The sequence below is a fragment of the Phymastichus coffea genome, unplaced genomic scaffold, assembly GCF_024137745.1.
Source record: "Phymastichus coffea isolate CEN01 unplaced genomic scaffold, Cenicafe_Pcof_1.1 PCOF00113, whole genome shotgun sequence".
Taxonomy (NCBI): domain Eukaryota; kingdom Metazoa; phylum Arthropoda; class Insecta; order Hymenoptera; family Eulophidae; genus Phymastichus; species Phymastichus coffea.
Window position 1 is genome coordinate 34,744 of NW_026706924.1, and position 18,842 is coordinate 53,585.

At 44.0% G+C, this 18,842-nt stretch overlaps 2 protein-coding genes across 2 annotated transcripts; one reads left to right on the forward strand and one right to left on the reverse strand.

The window, feature by feature from the left end:
- The first annotated feature begins 1,884 nt into the window (after positions 1-1,884).
- On the forward strand, positions 1,885-3,840 carry LOC131670645 (uroporphyrinogen decarboxylase). The gene is made up of 7 exons (XM_058946389.1): positions 1,885-2,043; positions 2,353-2,650; positions 2,738-2,896; positions 2,967-3,128; positions 3,199-3,336; positions 3,414-3,587; positions 3,700-3,840. The coding sequence occupies exons 2-7, from the start codon at positions 2,354-2,356 to the stop codon at positions 3,838-3,840; spliced, it is 1,071 nt and encodes a 356-aa protein (XP_058802372.1). The 5' UTR covers positions 1,885-2,043; position 2,353.
- A 1,180-nt stretch (positions 3,841-5,020) lies between these two features.
- Positions 5,021-17,809, reverse strand: LOC131670644 (zinc finger protein Xfin-like). The gene is made up of 12 exons (XM_058946388.1): positions 17,481-17,809; positions 12,340-12,471; positions 12,047-12,257; positions 11,594-11,966; positions 11,012-11,256; positions 10,721-10,930; positions 10,189-10,496; positions 9,403-10,104; positions 8,896-9,316; positions 8,384-8,813; positions 5,991-8,296; positions 5,021-5,592 (listed from the first exon to the last, which is right to left on the reverse strand). Exons 1-12 carry the CDS (start codon positions 17,613-17,615, stop codon positions 5,021-5,023), a joined length of 6,045 nt encoding a protein of 2,014 aa, XP_058802371.1. The 5' UTR covers positions 17,616-17,809.
- Between the last annotated feature and the right edge of the window lie 1,033 nt (positions 17,810-18,842).

The following is an 18,842-nucleotide window of genomic DNA, read 5'->3' on the forward strand; positions in this document are numbered from 1 at the left end:
TTTTTTCGATTTTTCGAAACGTGGGCTAACTTGATTTCCAATTCTAAAAGCCTCGACGACCGATATCAGTTTTTCTTGCGGCTTAGACAGATGCGAACCAAAGTCGATTTCTGTGTCAAATTCGAAAGGTCACTGCCACTCACTCGCGAGCACTGCTGACAGACAGAAAGAAAGTGAAGCGTGAACCGCTACTTTACTACTCGGATAGATGACGGAAGCTCTTTTTCTCCAAGTAAAGCATGCGGGATTAATCGGACGATTTTCAAATTCTTTGGAAAATTATCTTGGCAATTGAAGACAGCGGCTATAACAAATTTGTTTGTATGACTATTTCACAAACTGCTGAATTTAACGCGTTTTGCTAAAAAATCACATATCAATGGTTGCTATTCTACGTACTTTTCTATTTTGTCTTTTGACGACGAGTTGCTATCCTTTATTTTAATACAAAACCAATGCAATGCAACAAAATGCCATGTTCAATTGCATTTTTCTGTTAAATACAAGCTAAAAAAATCTTTTATTTACTCTGCAATACCAACCAAAAACTTTTCATTCAACTTTATCGATAATTTCTCCTTCTTGTAAAACGACGTAGCGTTAGATGGCGCGAAGCTTTACTGTATACAGAAATTATAATGGTAGTATGAGAAATGCCCCTCCATGCACTTTTCAAGAAAAGAAAACTTACATGCGAATAGATTGCCGCTAATACCTAAAACCTAGAAGCGGTTTCGAGATATTTTGTAACTACAAACAATGCAAAATTTTCATTTGATATATTTTTATTATACGAAAGAAAATTTCAATCTCGATAACATAATCCACTATAAAAAAAAATTTTTTAATTTCCACTATGTAGTCATATTAAAAATAGACCTAATCCAAATTTTTAATTGTTTGCAGCAACAAAAATCATTTAGAAACAGTCTCTAGGTTTTAGGTATTTGCAGCAACCTATTCGCACGTAAGTTTTACTTTACTTGGAAAGTAAATCACATGCATGCGTGTATGTGTGTGTCTGTATATTGGAAGGGCAAGGAGTTTCCTAAGTGTACCAGGATAATGAACATTTAGACATGGCTATTTTTATTTATGTATTTATATTAATAATGTTTATGAGATAGATAGATTTATTTATTAGCTATATATGATTGATGGAGATGAAGAAATTCAGCGGAACATTGACGAAAATCGACCTAGAAGAATTAGAGAAAAATTGCGCTCAAGACATATGTATGTTTTGCGATTTGAAAAGAATTGTACCGTCATAAGCATGAACATTTTTTAAATATCCAGTAACTACTTTGACATATAAACAATACCTTATTTCCGAGAATGTCAATATGTAAGAGCTGTCCTGATAAGAACTATGGGTTATTTTTTGAATAATCAATAATTTTAAGTACTTCAAAACTTATCTAGGTTAAAACAATCCACGTCTGTCAAACAGTTAACATTAGCGGTTATTTTAGAAGATAACCCATTTTTATTAAAACTGCTCTTGTTATAATAAGAGCGCAATTCCTAGCTACTTGAGATTCTTTTCTTGAGAGAGTATTTTCTATGTTACCAACCGATCTTTCAGATACATGTATTGCTGTAATGAAAAATAATATTTATTCTTTAACGGATATGGTTATAATAATGTTTTAATTCGATAGTAAAATTACGCATAATTTTGGCTAACGATTCAACACATTCATTGCTACAAAAACCGTATTAAAATGCTACATAAATTTAATTTTTACTGATCAATTTTTTGAATTTTTTTATTAATGAAATCTTAATTGCGAGCAATTATCAATCAGTTGTGCTATCCTTGTCAATCACGCGCAATTTTTCTATAATTTTTCCAGGTCGATTTTCGTCTATTTTTCGTTAAGTTTTTCTTTTGTGGCAATAGATGTCTGGTTCATATCAGTTGTGATGTCGATTAAAGCCAATATCGCCATATCCACATCAGTTTCGTGCTTACTCACATGTATTCTGCTACTGCCTGATTTGGTCTATAGATTTGATCCTCGCGTCTCTGCCTCTAAAGTAAGGTTATACAATTATATTGTTGATAGTAGCATTAATTATTCATTATTTTATTGTTCTGGTGATTGTAGAGTGTATATCAGTGATCGTAGCTATAAACAAACACGCAATTGTCTCTAATTTTGTAATTACATAATCTAAAGCCTTTACTGAGTGAGTTCGGAGCTCACTTGTTAATATGTAAATTGTGCATTGGAATTTAAATATTTTGTGCCACATTCATTCTGCAGTCAATATCATTGCTTTCGATATCGTTTCTGTTTACTTACTGTAAAACATAATTTGATTTTGTACTATTGCGGTATACAGCATGACAGAGCACAATTTCCCACTACTCCAAAATGACAGGATACTAAAAGCAGCTAAAGGAGAACCTGTTGATAAGGTGCCAGTATGGATAATGAGACAAGCAGGACGGTATCTTCCAGAATTTAGAGAAATGAGGATAAAGCATGACTTTTTTACAATATGCCAAACTCCTGAACTTGCTTGTGAAATCACACTGCAACCCATCAGGAGATTTCCTCTGGATGCCAGTATCATTTTCTCTGATATTCTTGTCATTCCACAAGCAATGGGACTTACTGTAGAGATGAAGCCTGGCATTGTAAATTAAATATTATACATTACATATGCTCACTGGGTAAAATGGTTAAAAATTTTATGATTTTGGTATGATATTCATTTTTTTAAGGGGCCAGTTTTGCCAGAGCCTTTAACTGATCCATCGCACATTTCTAGATTAAAGATCCCTGATGTAGACAAGGAACTGAGATATGTTGGTGAAGCTATTACATTGACAAGGCATAAGTTGGAAGGCAAAGTTCCTCTCATTGGTTTCACAGGAGCTCCTGTGAGATATCTGTTCATGTAATTTTTATTATGAGTGTTTAGATAATATTGATTGATTTTTAATTTTATAGTGGACTTTGATGGGATACATGATCCAAGGTGGTGGAAGTTCTACAATGGCAGCTGCAAGAACTTGGTTGTATAAGTATCCAAAAGAGTCACACCAATTATTACAAAAGATTACAGATGTTATTGTTGATTATTTAGTTATGCAAGTTAAAGCTGGTGCTCAGGTACTACTTAAAAATTCCAAAATTTGCATAGAGTAAAGGAAAACTCATAAATTTTGTTCTATATTTTTAGTTGTTACAAGTTTTTGAGAGCCATGGTGATTTTTTAAATACTGAATTATTTAAAGAATATTCTTTAAAATACTTCAAACAAATTAACCAGAGCGTTATTGAAAAATTAGTCAATCTCAACATTCCAAAAGTACCAATGGTAATCTATTAAAATAATAATTAATATAAATATAACGATCGATTGATTAATACCACTGATTAAAATATATTTTATAGATTGCATTTCCTAAAGGAGCAGCTCTTGATTCTATTGAAATATTTGCCAAAGAAGCTGGTTACGACGTGATAGGCCTAGACTGGACTGTCGATCCTGCAGAAGCTCGCCAAAGAGTTGGACCAAACGTCACACTTCAAGGAAATATGGATCCATGTGCTTTATACGCAACCACGGTAAAAATTTAATTGAATGTCGGATAATCTCAGAATAAAGTTGAACACTTTGAATATTTAAAAAAGATGTATTTATTTTACTAATCAAATCGTAAAAATAATTTAATTACAGGAAAAAGTACGTCAGAGAGCTGAAAATATGGTCCGTCAGTTCAGTAAAGAACGTTACATAGCTAATCTAGGTCATGGAATATTACCAGATGCACCAATTCCATCAGTTGAAGCATTCATCGAAGGCATTCATTCTGTATGATAAAGCATTTTTTAAAGAAAGTAAGACTCGAAAATCAATCATGATATTCATTTGTGTAAAGAGATGAAAAGGTTTATTAAGTAAATGTGAAACGAGAGAAAATGCAAATTTTTGATCATTTATTAGTATTTAAATTTTTATTTTCGATATAACAATCGTAGCCACTTGCGTCGTTAATTTAATATATTCATCTCAATGGGAAAAAAATTTTACAAACTATTTAAATCGTTACACCTAAAATATGCCTGAATTTTTCTTTCGCAGGATATCCATAATCTAATTTTTATATTTTCTTCAATTTCTATACGCGAATGTGGATCCGTATTTTCCCACCTCTCCGAGAAAAAAAACATTGATTCCGTGTGTATATGTGTATTTTGCTTCACCTCCTTAATCGCTAAATATACTTCGATAATCTTTATACATGGCTTTGTGTCTTATCACAACATTACATTCTAAAGTATTTTAAAGTTGTACATAATTAGTTTAATCGCAATTGATAGAAAGATTGTAAACGATTAACGCTCCGCACATTTGTTAATTCCGACAGTCGCACAAATCAGTGATACAACCGTTCACTCTTATACTTTCTCGAGTTTTTTTTTTCTTTTGTTGACTTAACCTACAAATAAGATTTGACTTAAAAATTTCTTTCAAGTGGTAAATTGGTATTATGCTACATTATTTACATGCCAAATGATTTACTTCGTACCGTTCAAATTTCATCGGTATTTCAGGAATTACATTGCCGCGCACTTATAAACGATACATAAATTACGATAAACAAAAAAAATATTTATATAAGATAAAACACTAAAACGTGCAAGGAATATGATATAAACGTTAATTATCCGTCTTTTCCATGGCATTATCACGAGAAACTGATTTTCTCGCTGCACATAGATTTCTCGGGAAAAATCCTGGAATGAATACAACAGTTAACATTACTTTTTTGTAAAAAAGAACTTCACCTCGCTTGAATGACAAATCGGAAGTGTAAATTTTTAAAAAATAACGACGAAGTTTAGTACTGAAAAAGACTTAAAAAAAGAAACGAACATCAGCCGCGCATTCGTTGGGCGACAAACGAATAAATTAATTCATCGGCGTTTTAGCCTTTTTCATTGTACAATTCTAAGGGTACGTGGTCCCAGTCCTCGACACTCAATTTGGCACAGAGTCACTCGTCCTCCTCTTCCTCGACCTCCTCCTCCTCCTCCTCCTCCTCTTCTTCCTCCTCTTGGGCTTGGCCGATTTCCATTTCAAAGGTTTGCTGCTCTCCATCATCGTCCTCGTCACCTTGGCCTTCGACGATGGCCTCGTAGTCCTCGAGAGCAAAACCTTCCCCATCTTGGAAAACATACTGTGCCATATCGTGAACTGAGTCGTCATTTTCGAGGTCAGCAATGTTACGCTCGACGAGGATTTGATTGCCGTCGGCATCGTTTGCTAACATCAGTACTGTGCCGTTAAGATTTTGCATGTCATTTTCATCGACTTCCAATACTTCCGTGCCATTTAAACCTTCATCGTCTTCTTCGACTTCCTGTTCTTCACCTTCTTGCTCGTCAACTTCCTGTTCTTCGCCTTCTTGCTCCTCAACTTCTTGTTCTTGTTCATGTTCTTGCTCAATCTCCTCTTCCTCTTCCTCTTCCTCTTCCTCTCCATCTCCTTCTCCTTCCTCCTCTTCTTGCTCGCCTTCTACTTCCTGTTCTTCTGCTTCCAATTCCTGCCCTTCCCCTTGCTCTTGTTCTTAATTTGTAAAAATAATTAATTATATTGTTAGTTAAAGATAAAATGTTTAAGCGAACAAGCACAGTGGGAAGTAAACATAAACGTAAAACAAAATAGCAGGGTAGCGCATGATTTGTACAAAACATAGGATTGGATTATTAAATCGTCTTCTATTAGTAATATTACATAAAAATATTAAAAAAGCAACAGTTTGAACTAAAGTTAATGCTTGAGGAGACTTGGCTTGGTAAGTAAAGTGCACTAATATCTTACGACACGATGATACCGATGGGTAATTATTTTATTAAAGTTGATGCAAATAATAATCGCCGCAGAAATAGAAGTAAAAGAAGCATGCAAAGAAAGCAAAACAAAGAAGCATTGTGTCTCCCAGGCCAGTGTGCACAATCAATCACCTTCATCGGAGTTATCGTCGACGTGGAGTGCACTATTTGGATCAACAATCTGCGCGTGTTGTACCACTTCTTCGACTTCGCTTTCCTCCGCTTCTTCCTCGTCACTACTGTCTTCTTCACTAGCATCACTCTTAGCTTTGTCAGTGCTCAAAGCACTTCTACTTAATTGACTATCATCTTCATTCTGTTCCTTAATGGCCATAGACATCATGGGACTAAGTGCAGGTGGACCTTCGTCATCGAAATAATTGACGAGCATCTGTTCTTTCCGTGGAGCTTCGTACTTCTGCTGTATCTCCTGCTGATTCTTTTTCACGTACTCATCGTTTTCCGATTCTTCGTACATTTCATCTTCGTCGGGCATACTCATCGACTCTTGTGGATTGACTTCTTTGTTCTCGGTTTCTTTACTGCTGTTGCTTGAGTCGTCGTCACTTGAACTATCACTGTCAGAATTACTACTATCGGAATCGTTAGAACTGCTATTATCCGAGTCAGACTGACCATCATCTTCATCACCGATTAAACTACCCTCTTCTTCTTTTATATCGTGATCTTCCATCTTTATCTCGACTTGATCTTCACCAGGTGCTTGACCTTCTCGTGCGCCCATACACATAGCAATGTGTTCCTTTAATTTTTCCTCGTTCTCGAAGCTCCTGTTGCATCTCGCGCATACCGAATTGCTCTTACAATTAATATGTATACTCATGTGCAGCAGCAGCTTACTCCTCGCGTTGTGATATCGTCCGCAAACTTTACAAGTGAAGTTGTTGCCTGTCGTCGTGAGTATCGTCGGATGTACGTTATTCAGATGATCCGACAGATCCTCGTACGTCGCACAAAGTTTCAAGCACACTCCGCAAGTAACCGCCGCTTCCGCTCTATGGAACCTAATCAAATGCTGCCACAGATGTTTCTTCGCTGGCCATTGTTTGCCACACACCTCGCACGTGCATTCGGTATTTGTCGACTCATCGTACACTTTTCTCGAGTCTTTCCTCGAGTACTTGGAGCCCTTCGACATATGGACACTACCGCTACTTGCAAGTGGCATCAAACTCGGCACTGGTTTCTGCCCCGACAGCTGCATGTTGATATCCTCAAACAGATTGAAATCCGGAATATTTAAATTTGTTTCGCACATTACCGGTTCCGGTTCTTCTCTCTTGATCTGAATCTGATTGTTGTTCTTTAAGTGCGCTTCGAGAATTGACGAGCCAGCTTTGCGAGTACACATGCTAACGTGACTCATGTACAGCGTTTTTGTACAGAATTGTTTTTGACAATTCTTACACTCGTAGTTCTCGCGTTCGCGCATATTCTTTCCCGAACCTACTTCCGTCTTAAATTTCTTGATCATTCTTGCCGGATCGGTGTTGTGAACGTTTCTGTAATGCGACGAAAGTAACTCCTGATTGAGGAAGATTTCCGGACAGATTTCACAGTCGTGAGTGTCCATCTCAGAGCGCTTTCGTTTGGAGTCGTTCGAGTTTTCATCGAACGGATCCATATCGAATTCAAGTTCGTCGGGCTCTTCTTTCACCACGACTTCCAGTGGTCCAAGATCAAAATCGTCCATTCGAGCTTGTTTGCCACGAACTTCCAATCTGTACTGATAAGCGTCAAGTTGATCTTTGGGAATGTTATGAATGTGCTCGTAGTGATACCGCAAATCCTCGTCGGATGTGAACACAGCCAAGCATTGTTTGCATGTGCGGAACACTTTACCGTGACACTTTTTCGTGTGATCGAATGCCTTCCACTTCGAAGCGTACTGTTTGCCACAAACTTGACAAGTATTCGGTCGTAAAAGAATACTCTCGTGAACCTCTTCGACGTGTTTCTTCAGATCCTTTGGATCTTTCATAGGAATTAAACAGACCCCACACGAAACGCCGATCTCGTTTCTGTGCAAACTCAGCACGTGCATTTTCAACTTCAACTTGTTTTCAACGGTATCACCACAGAAATCACAGACGTTTGGGCTCGGATGATGCTTGTGATCTTTCTTGTGCGATTCCAAGTCTTCTGTTGTCCTCATTAGTTTCCGACAACTTTCAATTTCGCAGGTAAGATCCGGATGGTTCATGTGATGCACCCGATTGTGCGTCATGATGCCGAGTTTCGATGTAATTGTGATTTTACATAGATGACACTCGTATGAGCTATGATGATTCTCAATGTGTTTCTGTAAACTTGCGCGGTCTTTAAAGATTCGCTCGCACGCGCGGCAACGTGTCAATAGAGAACCCGGATCTTTGCGGTAGTTCTGACAGCCTTTCATGTGACGACGTAACAGGTACCTGGACAAATAACGACAATTGGCATGTCAAATATTTCTTGAAAGTCTAAGTAGACTGTGAGTAGAATGAATTCAGCGAATTACTCACCTTTTATTGAACGATTTGTTACACTTCTCGCAGAAATGTATAACACCATCGTCTTCCTCCATTTCTTGCTTGAAACTTATATTTGTCTCACGAATTTCTTGCTTAACCTCAGGCTCGTATCTGTGAATCTTGGCGATATGTGCTGTAAGATGTTCTCTCGATGCACTGGTTTTCAGACAGTAACGACAGGTAACATCGTCGTGACCTTTATGCACACGATTTACATGTTTCCAGAGGTGAGAGGTACGACCGTAACACTTATTGCACAAGTCGCAAGGGAAAAGATTGTGAACGACACGACGATGGTTACTAAGTTCGTCAAGACAAGAGAACTTCAAGTTTCCGCACATTTCGCAATTTAGGTCCATCGTGGAGCTTGAGTCGATGGGTTGAGGTAAACCGTTATCAATTGGAATTGGCTCTGGCAAGCCTGAAAAAAAAAAACAATAAATTGTTTAAAAAATGTATAAATCAAAAACCGTGACTGAATATAAAATCTCCTTTTTACTAACCAGACATATCACCCATGGAAGCATCATTGATAACCAAACTCGCGTTATTGGAAGAAGGCTCATAAGGTTCATCATCCAAACCGTGAATCCTTCTGTGCCTTTTCATTTTGCTCTTATTTGAATATGGTCTACCGCAAATATCGCAACTGAAGTCACCATTCGTTAAGGGCCAATGTTTAATTTTAACATGCTGACTTAGTTGAATCACATCAGGGAAGACTTTGAGACAAACACCGCAGACAAGAGGCACCGTATTCGAATGTACGCCCATTACGTGCTTCCAATAGTCAACTCGACTGCTCCATAATTTGCCGCAAATCTCGCAGGTATTGGGTACACTGCCTTGTAAATGATGATGTTGCGTATGTTCGTTTCGCAGCGTTTTCGTAGCGAAAATTTTACCGCAATCATCACGTTCACACTGAAAAAGAAAAAATAAAAGTAGATAGTTATATTTTCGAGGCGATTCATTTCTTTCTCGTCGCCGAGTATTTAAAAAAATTTTACCCTGATAGCTGGTTCATCAGCGTGCCTGCTGCTAACATGAAGCCACCTTTCCCACTTGCTAGGATGTGAGCTTCCACAGAGTTCACATACAAAGAACAGATGATACTGCGCTCGATTAGTACTATCATTTAATCCACCAGGAGTACCATTACCACCAAACTCGCCTATTTGTATTTGTTCAGTTTTGTGAGCATTTCGTTGATGTCGAATAAGTTGATCCTCATTAGGGAAAGACTTAAAGCAAACGAAGCAGTCGAGCTTCTCGTCGTCGCAATCCATAATCAATTCATTATTGCTGTCATTGGTATTAACGCTTTCGTTATAGTAGTTAGTATTTAGTTGCACGTAATTGGCTGGGTCGTAGCTTGGATCGATGTTATGAATGGATACGTGAGTAATGAGCTTTTTTCGCGAATCGTGTTGTCGGCCGCATATTGTGCAGCTGTACCTTCTCTGCTCGGATATCTGCAATTTCGAACCACCGTGATACATGTTTACGTGGTTTAGTAATTGAGCATTATCTTGGCAGATTTTCAAGCAAACTCCGCATGCGAATGCGGCATATTCTTTGTGTGTGGCTCGGATGTGCAACCATAGGGAAGCTCGATCGTTAAAATCGCGTGTACAGATCTCGCAGACGAAAACAGTTTCCATATCGGGCTTGATGTCATAGCCGTTCTCTTGATCCTCGTCATCTAAGTTCTGCAAGAATAATTATTAACATTATAATTTATTGATTTCCTTAGATCATACAAATGCACACTTTCAATTTGAAATTCAACTTACGTCAGACATAGGTGACGATGAATTATCATTAGCCTCCTGTTTTATAAGTGGTCGGTTCGCATTAGCCTCCAAAACAGACTTCTTCAAACACTTTTCACTCTCGATAAGAGGAGTTGGGTCAACACCGTGAGATGACAAAATGTGCCTGCTCAATGAAGACTTTAACACAAAGTCTTTCTCACAAAGAATACAAATGAAGGGTTTATCGGCGTCATGTGTTTTCTCATGATCGCGCAACTCATCCGCACTACCAAAGTTCGCCGGGCACGCTTCGCAGTACCATCGTTTACCGTTCGCGTCATTGGTTTCTGCAAAAATGAAATTTCAGGTTATGAATATATAAGAATCCTAACAATACGAATTATTAACACATGAATTACATGAATTTTACAGCTCTCATAATTGAGAGCTGTTTGCTTAATCTTTTTCGTCGAGCCAATTTCAAGTGTTTGTTGTAATGTTCAATAAAAATATGATATCATATAACTTGATCGAACAGATAATCAAGAAAAATGCCGTGCAAATAACATACCTTTGGCCTGCTTTTTAGCTTTGCTCAGCATCTTTTGTCTCTCATCATACTCTTTTTTCACGCTCTCTCCTTTGATTAAGGCTTGTTTGAGGATTGTCAGCTGAGGATTTTTGGCAAGTTTCGCTTCAGCGCTTCTATAATCTCTGTTCTCATAATCCGAATCCACGCTCGATAAATCTGAGTTTGGATCTAAAGCATTTCTCAACTTTGCTGTAAGACAAGGAAATGTCATATTAATTAAAATGTATACTTTTAATAAAAAACTAAGATTTGAAATCCCTGCGTATTTACAGTTCTGAGCATTGAGGCTATTATGCGAGGCATGACAGATACGACTGTGCTTGTTGAGATCAGTAATATTGGTGTACATTTTAGGACAAGTCTTGCACTGGAATCGCGAATCTTGTTGCACGTAATTGACTTGAATTTCGGGCGGTGGCGGTTGACCAGCGTGGCGTGATTTGATGTGTTCCTCGAGATTTGTCCGGGTCGAGTAGATACGTGAACAGTGGCCGCACGTCACTGCTGGATGGCCTCTGCGATGAAAACAAAATAATTGCTTATAGATACGTTCAATTTTTTATTTTGCTGTAATTGTTTTTATGAACGCACAGAATCTTGAAAAAAAAGTAATTTTCGTTTTTCTTCCAGACTCCGTCTGTCTTCAATGTCAAATCAATCAGTGCACACAACCAGGATATACTCCTTTATAGCGCGTCAAGACAATAGAACAGTAAAATTGGCAGAGATGTTTTTCATTCGACAAACGGCAGTCTTTCCTTTATCAAGAATTTCACGAAAAAAGGCATCAAAGTAAAGAAACTCGCGCGTAATGCAAAAAAACCAAAAGCTTCCATTATTCCATTATCGTACCGATGAGTCGTGGAAACGTGTCCCCACCGATGCTTAGCCGTGGAATACGATTTGTTACAAAGATCGCACTGATAGGGTCTCTTGAAGGAAGTGTGATCGTCGGTAATGACTTTCTCGCCGATCACGTCACCAGCGCCAACGTGAATCCTAGCGTGTAGAGACAGGTGCCCCTTGGAACTGAATGCTTTGTTGCACAACGAGCACACGTAAACCTCGTGCTGTTCATTGCGATGTTGAAACTTCTGCTGGTGCTGTGACGGCTGTGGTAAACCACCTTCGTCTTCGGGCACCATTGCGCTCATCTCCAGGAAGTCGCTCGGATTCGTTTCCATGTCCATCTCGTACTCGTCCGACTTGTGATCGTCGTCGAGAGCTAAAAAAGGTTTCGCAGTTAAGAGCTGGAATCCTTATCGATCGCCACAAACGAATAAAAAGCAAAAAAAAAACACCTACCTTCCCCGTGTGAACTGGTGTCGTGGTTGTGCAAATCGTCTGGATCGGCCTCGCCGTCGGATCTGAGCCTCGGTGGAGTGCCAAGTTCTGCGTTCGGATTGACCACCGGTGCTTCCGAGATCATCATTGGCATACCCTCTTTGTTTTTCAATAGCTCCATTCGCAGCTCCGAGTAAGGCTCGTCCTCCTCCTGCTTGATTTCCGGAACCGTCTGTACACGAAAGAAAACATTGGAGGTTTCCTTGAAATGCGTCACATGGATCGTTCTTCGGCCCCGGCGCTCAAGGTCTTACGTCTTCCGGCGGCAGACATCTCTCCAGCATGGCCACCGCGTTGACGCACGCTGTTCTGAAGTCGTAGAAATTTTCCAGATTGTACATGCAGCGATAGCATAGGCATTTCGGCAGTCTGTCATGCTCGACGATCTGCAATGGAAAAAAGGAGAGCGGTCAGGTCAGTCGTGCGCTTTGCGGCATCGGCCAATTGATGGCACAACGCGCCGATAGATGCTTCGCCGTACCAATTGCCAAGGATAGTGAGGTTACCCGTTCTCGCACGCTAATCCTGCCTTTGGGTCGGCCACTCGGTGTCGTCGCGCGCGAACGGCTGCGATCAATCGCGACGCTCGATTCCTTCCTGTTCTCCCGCGCATCGTCGGAAGTACAGTGTCCTCGATTTCCAATCGAATACGCGTGGCAGGAGCAACGACGAACATTCGTACGCCAATCGGCCCGACAAACAGCGCTCGTCGCTTTCGAGGGAGAAGAAAGCTCTCGTCGAAAATCACGAGAAGGGAAAAAAATTCAACGTTCGCGCGAAAAGACACGAGGCGCGCGCGAGCGAACGCTGGATTTTCGAGCATCGCCAGGTGTGTGTGTGTGTGTGTGTGTGTGTGTGTGTGTGTGTGTGTGTGTGTGTGTGTGTGTGTGTGTGCAGGCCTCTGTGTAAACGCTACGGGGCAGGGAGGAGCAGCAGCAGCACCACCACCAGGTAGGTTGGGAGAGAGAGAGAGAGAGAGAGAGAGAGAGAGAGAGAGTGAGAACGCGCGCGTCCGTTCGGTCTCAGGTAACCGGACAGCCTTCGCCCACTCTCTTTCTCTCTCTCCTTCTCCCCTTCAACGGCAGCGTCGGCACGCTGGTCGATTGCATTTTCGGCAAGGGTGCGGCGGGACGGAGGAGGGAAAAGAGGCAGAGATACACTAGATCGCGTGTTAAGAGGAAAACGCGACGCGCAAGCTCGAAGGACGCCGGAGGCGCGTAAAAAGGCTGCCGCGGCATTCTGTCCTCGTCATCGCCGAGGAGAGCCGGTTGCCTGGTGGCGTCGCAGCGGCTGGCGGCGGCAGCGGGCGATGGCGAAGGGGGAGAGAGAGAGCAAGCGAGCGAGCGTGAGGAGGGCGATGTCTACGCCCGACGTTGCCGTTGTTGCTGCCGTCGAGGTTCTTCCGACGATTACTCGCTCGCGTTGGAATGCTCGCTTTCTCGGGGGCACATGTCGGGTGCGCGAATGTGTCTGTTTTACCGGCCGAACGACGATATCTCGTAGCTCGGAAAGAAAATTGCGTGTCATCGTCGCCGAGCCGTTCCTCGTAAATATCCCGATCGTAAAACACCCGTATCGCTGCGGCAGATGCTGCCTCTCTCTCTCTCTCTCTCTCTCTCTCTCTTCGTGCGAGGCGAACATTGTGTTCGCAGCCGTGGCAGCGAGAGTCGAGAAATTTCAATTCCCAGCGAGGCGAGTTACAGCAACGTCGACGCGGCGTAGTTTCCCGAGTCAGCAGCCGCAAGAGGGGACGACCTCGAAGCGAACAGAGAGCGGGGCGGGCGAACAAGCGTGTGTATGTGTGTGTGAGAGAGAGACAGAGAGAGAGAGCGAGGCCGCACCCGTCTCGCAAGCTGGTTGGCCGCCTGGCTCGCCTGCCTGCTGCTGCTGCTGCTGGTTTGCCACGAGGGGCCACGCACCGGGTGTCCGGAACAGAAAAATGCCAGCCGGCGGCGGCTCTCTGGCGTCGCTTGTTCGAGCGTACGAGCGCGCGCTCAGCAATTTCCCTCGGTTCTCGGGCACGGAAACCTACCGCCAAGTGATCAAGCAAAAACCGTCCGACGTAACCGATGCGAATCGTCATGTTTGCCATTTGACGCTCTGCAGGACTTTCACTTTCTCGCGCGGCCGTCTGTTATCTCGCTCGCGAGCTTCTCCCGTGACATTCCCGAACCTCTCGAGCGCCGCGGAAGAGAGAGAGAGAGAGAGAGAGAGAGAGAGAGAGAGGAGAGAGAGGAGAGAGAGAGGAGAGAGAGGAGAGAGAGAGAGAGAGAGGAGAGAGGAGAGAGAGAGAGAGAGAGAGAGAGATGAGAGAGAGAGAGATCGAGCAATTGCTACTCGCATACGATCAGCGCTTCTCCTCCCGGCGCACGTGTCGCGCCCAAGCGAACCTAACCTGCGGCCGCTCGAATCCACCCGGGCAGGCGCTGCTGCGAGAAATCGCGAGGCACACAAAGGCGAGGGCGCGTCCCTCGCCGTGTCGCGCATCTGCCACGTGCCAGCGGCAGCGGCGGTATCGAGTTACTCGCGCGCGGCGCGGTCGCCGGGGGCTGCGTGCTCGCTGCCAGCGCTCCATCTCTGTCTGGCGGCTCGCGCGGGTCCCGGTGTTGCTGCTGCTGCCGCTGCCGCTGCCGCCGCTGCTGCTGCTGTTGGCACGGATCGATCGTGGCAACGCGGCGGCCAGCGGCGAGGTGACGAGGCAGCCAGGCCAGTCCCGCTCTCGAGGAAAACGAGGACGCCGCTGCTCGCCGGGGCGCATCGATCCGGCCGATGGATGTTGCTCTCGCCACGATGACTCTCTACGCCCCCAGCACCCAATGTCGTGCGCTTTTCGACTGCGGGCCACGCGTGGTTATTGAACCTTTCGTCCCTCTACCTTTTTTTCTTTTCCTTATTCAACTAAACTGTTGTTCTAGGTTGAGAAGAGTGGCTCGGAATAGCATCATCTTTCCCCGCAGAAGCGCTTTAATTGTAACGAGATTGGATTTATGCGCGCCGAAGTGATTAATCGTTCGTAATTGACGTGATTTGAGCAGCCGTTCGTACGGCTTGCGAGCCAGTAACTTGAAAACTCAGCAACCCCGTTCGAAGATAAAGTTAAACCACTTGAAGATATATAATGTGAACTCGGGAACGTTGTGATCTCTTTACGGGGGGGGGGGGGGGGAAGCAATCTTGTTAAAACTCACTGTAACCGCAATATCAATAAACGCTCAGCTGCTGGTGTCCTATGTCCATGGAGCTCAGTTTGCGCGAAAAAATCCATACGCGTAAGTACACAACGCACACGTAACCGAGTTATCAACAGCACTAGCAGTCGCGCTATAACTGTTACTGTGCGAGCTGATACACGCCTGTCTTTTAATTAATGTCACTGCAGAAATTGTATTTGGTTTCAGGAATTTCTTTTCTCATTGTTCGGTGCAATTTTATAGCGAAACGCGACTTCGCTGCTGCATGCACCAATTTTGCATTAACCAAAATTTTGTTGTTTTTTCTTTCATTTAAATGCATGCGAGTCTCTCGTTCGCGAGCCTGGTTTTCATTCTCGTTCGTTGGCGAATTTTTCACCCTCGAATGCCTCTACGAGAACTTCGACGTGCATGCCACAGTTTAAGATTAACGTGACGAAGGCTGATATCTATAAGAGCGAATTTGTAAAACAAACAAAAAAAAGTTGACGTATTTTCGTAGCTTGAGGCTAGCCGAGATTCTTTCATGTGCGGGAACTTCGTCACGTGTTTCTCCCTAGCAACATTCTTCGTGGACACCCTTCGAAAACCAGCCCAAACAGACGAAAAAAGAAGAAAAAAAATAACGCCCCAGAACAAACTCAGAGCAAAGTCGAGTTGAGTTGTCTATCCAAAAACTTATCACAGTGCGACGACGGGCACAGCGAAGATAGGCGTCTCTCGCGCCGCTTGAAAACGCCGCTCTAATAAACTACCAAGTCGTATACAGCAGTAGCGGCCGCAATAGACTACACGTACGCGGAGTAGGGGGTGTTTTGATTCCAAAGACACGTGTTTGTCTCTCGGGAGAGAGCCGACCGCCACGGCACGCGTTTTCCTCAATTTTTTTTCTTTCCTTGCCACAGTCTTCGGGATTACGTGCGTCGATATAGTTCGTCGCCCGACGAGAGAGGACTTCCAAGTGAACCTGTCCACCCCGGTTAACGTGAAAGAAAAAAAAAGGGCGCTCCGCCTTTGTTCGTCGCACGACTCTACCCAAGCTGCGACGATTTGCGAAAAAACAAATTAACAGGTAAGGGCGATTGACATCGAGCGTGCTTTCGTTAGCGCCCGCTTCGACTCTGTCAAATACGTTAGAACCCGCGGGCGAATTTTATGAATGAAATGATAAAGGCACGCCCGAGAGTGCCGTGGATAGCCGTAAATGAAAGAAAAAATGCAGTCCGCTCGACGAAGGCAAGAGCCAGTGGAAAATTTCGTCATCCGGGATGGCGTGGTCGTTTGCTTTAGTTCGAATTAAAAGAGTAAAAAATTTGTCCGTAAGCGACGAACAGCGACGAGGTTCAATTATGAGAGACAGGCTGGAATATAACCGCGCGCTCGGCGGCTATGGCGAGAGGCGGAAAACCCATCAAGCCGCAAGAAACATCGCAGCCGGAGAGCGAACGAGGCCGCACCGACGCTGCCGCTGACGACGACACAAGATGGTCGTCGCCGTGGCCCGAGTACGCACAGAGCAGCCAAGGAGGGAGAGAGCGAGAGAGCCAAGCGTATATCCGATACGTCCCGCTGCGCCCACGCCGCTTGTCCGCCTCCTCGGCGTCGGTTCGCTTCGAAAGGGACGCTCGCACACAGCCAGACGCGGGCACACGGATTGGTAAAAACGAGACCGAGGACGGTCAAGCCAAGAAAAGTGGCCAGGTGCAGCTTTGGCGCAGGCGCGCTCAGGGCAGGTAACAGAGAGAGAGAGAGAGAGAGAGAGAGAGAGAGAGAGAGAGACAGAGAGAAAGACAGAGAGAGAGGCAGAGAGAGAGACAGAGAGACAGAGAGACAGGCACAGAGAGAGAGAGAGAGAGAGAGAGAGAGAGAGAGAGAGAGAGAGAGAGAGAGAGAGAGGCGAGGAGAGCGAGAGGCCAGCGTTCTCAGAAACTCTCTTTCTCGTTCTTTCTCTCGCTCTCCAACGCCTCTCCCAGGGAACGACCAAATCAACCCCCCAAGGTCGATAACAAAAGAACGAGAAAGCGAAGTCGTGGCCCGCACCGATGACGCCGAGGAGCACGGAACAAATATAAAATTGGTGAAACTCTAGCAGACGACGCCGCGATTAAATGCGACGTACGTGTATGTGTGCGTGTGTACGGTTGCGTGCATGTATGTGTGTGTACGTACGTGCGAACATAAAAACACAATGTGTGCATACATACCTTGAAGGGTAAGCACGTTTGTATCTTGTCGACGAGCTGTCGGTTCCTGCCTTCCTGCCCGAAGATGTCCATTTTGACGGCATCGTACGAGGCGCATAGTCTGCACAACTCGTCGTACCGCTCCACCATCGTCATCTTGCCTCTTTCCCTGCTGGCGCGCTACTTCACGCTTCGATCGCGCAACCAAACCAAAAAAACGCACGAGCTCGCCGCGAGACTCTTACATGATCAAACAAACAACTGCTGCGCGCACTGCTGCGTGTTGCACCAAGGCCTTTCGCTCACTTCTCTCCGCGTCCTCGACACAAGGTAATTTTTCTAGGTTACAAAGAGCCAAGAGAGAGAGAGAGAGAACGCGCGCGAGAGCGAGAGCGGAGAGGAGTCGTCAGTCCACTGGTGCAGCCGCGGCCAACGACGGGGGGGTACTGGCTGCCGCTCCGCTACGACGCCGCGCTACAGGCTACCTACCGCTGCTGCTGCTGCTGCTCGCCGCCGCCGCCACCGTAGCCGTAGCCGATGTCTGCTGCTGGCTGTCGAGAGCTGCTGTCGTCGACGCAGCGCCCAGCGACTTGCAAACTCCCGAGGCATGACTCGCTCTCTCCGCGCCGCTCGCTTAATATTATCGCTTCGGTGCTCTCGCCTGCGTCCACCACGGGATTTTTTAACCGCGACCGCACCGCGGACACTCGCTACTCTCTTTGAGATTTATTTGCCTCGACGCCGTCGTCGCGGTCGTTGCGCGTTCGATTCTGCGCGCGGATTTTCTGATTGCCGGCAAACCGCGAAGCCAGAACAACAGCGCGAACGATAAAACGCGCGCAACACTATCTCGCGCCGGGGGGAGAGAGAGGCGGGGCAAGAGAGAGACAGAGTGATCGAACTACAGTCGCAGCATATGTGGGCATATTCGCATAGAGGGCGTCACCGCTTAGCTGAAGTTTTCCAAAGCGCGAGATTCGAATGGCCGCGCGTTTTAGAAGACTTACACATCTTAAAATAACCGTTGACAACGTCAAGCATGAGTAATTTTCTTGCTAGTGCTACCTGATATTGCGTTGCTGAAGCAGTGTATAAATCAGGTATTGCGTTTAATCAATTTAGTGACAATTTTATTTCCATTATACACACGTAATGCGAACTTTAGCTTCTGTATAGAAAATGAGGCAAAGGTAAGATCTTTAAAGTATGATTTTGATTCGATACATCAGCTGCTAGTTTGAATCGTTCCATGGCACCAAGATATATGTTTTGCAAATTTCAATCATCGTGCCACAGGCCACGCAAGCTACTGAAAAATTCTTGCCAACGATATTCAATGTTTGTCGTGTTGTTTCGGAACCTGTATTATATCAGAAACGAAAT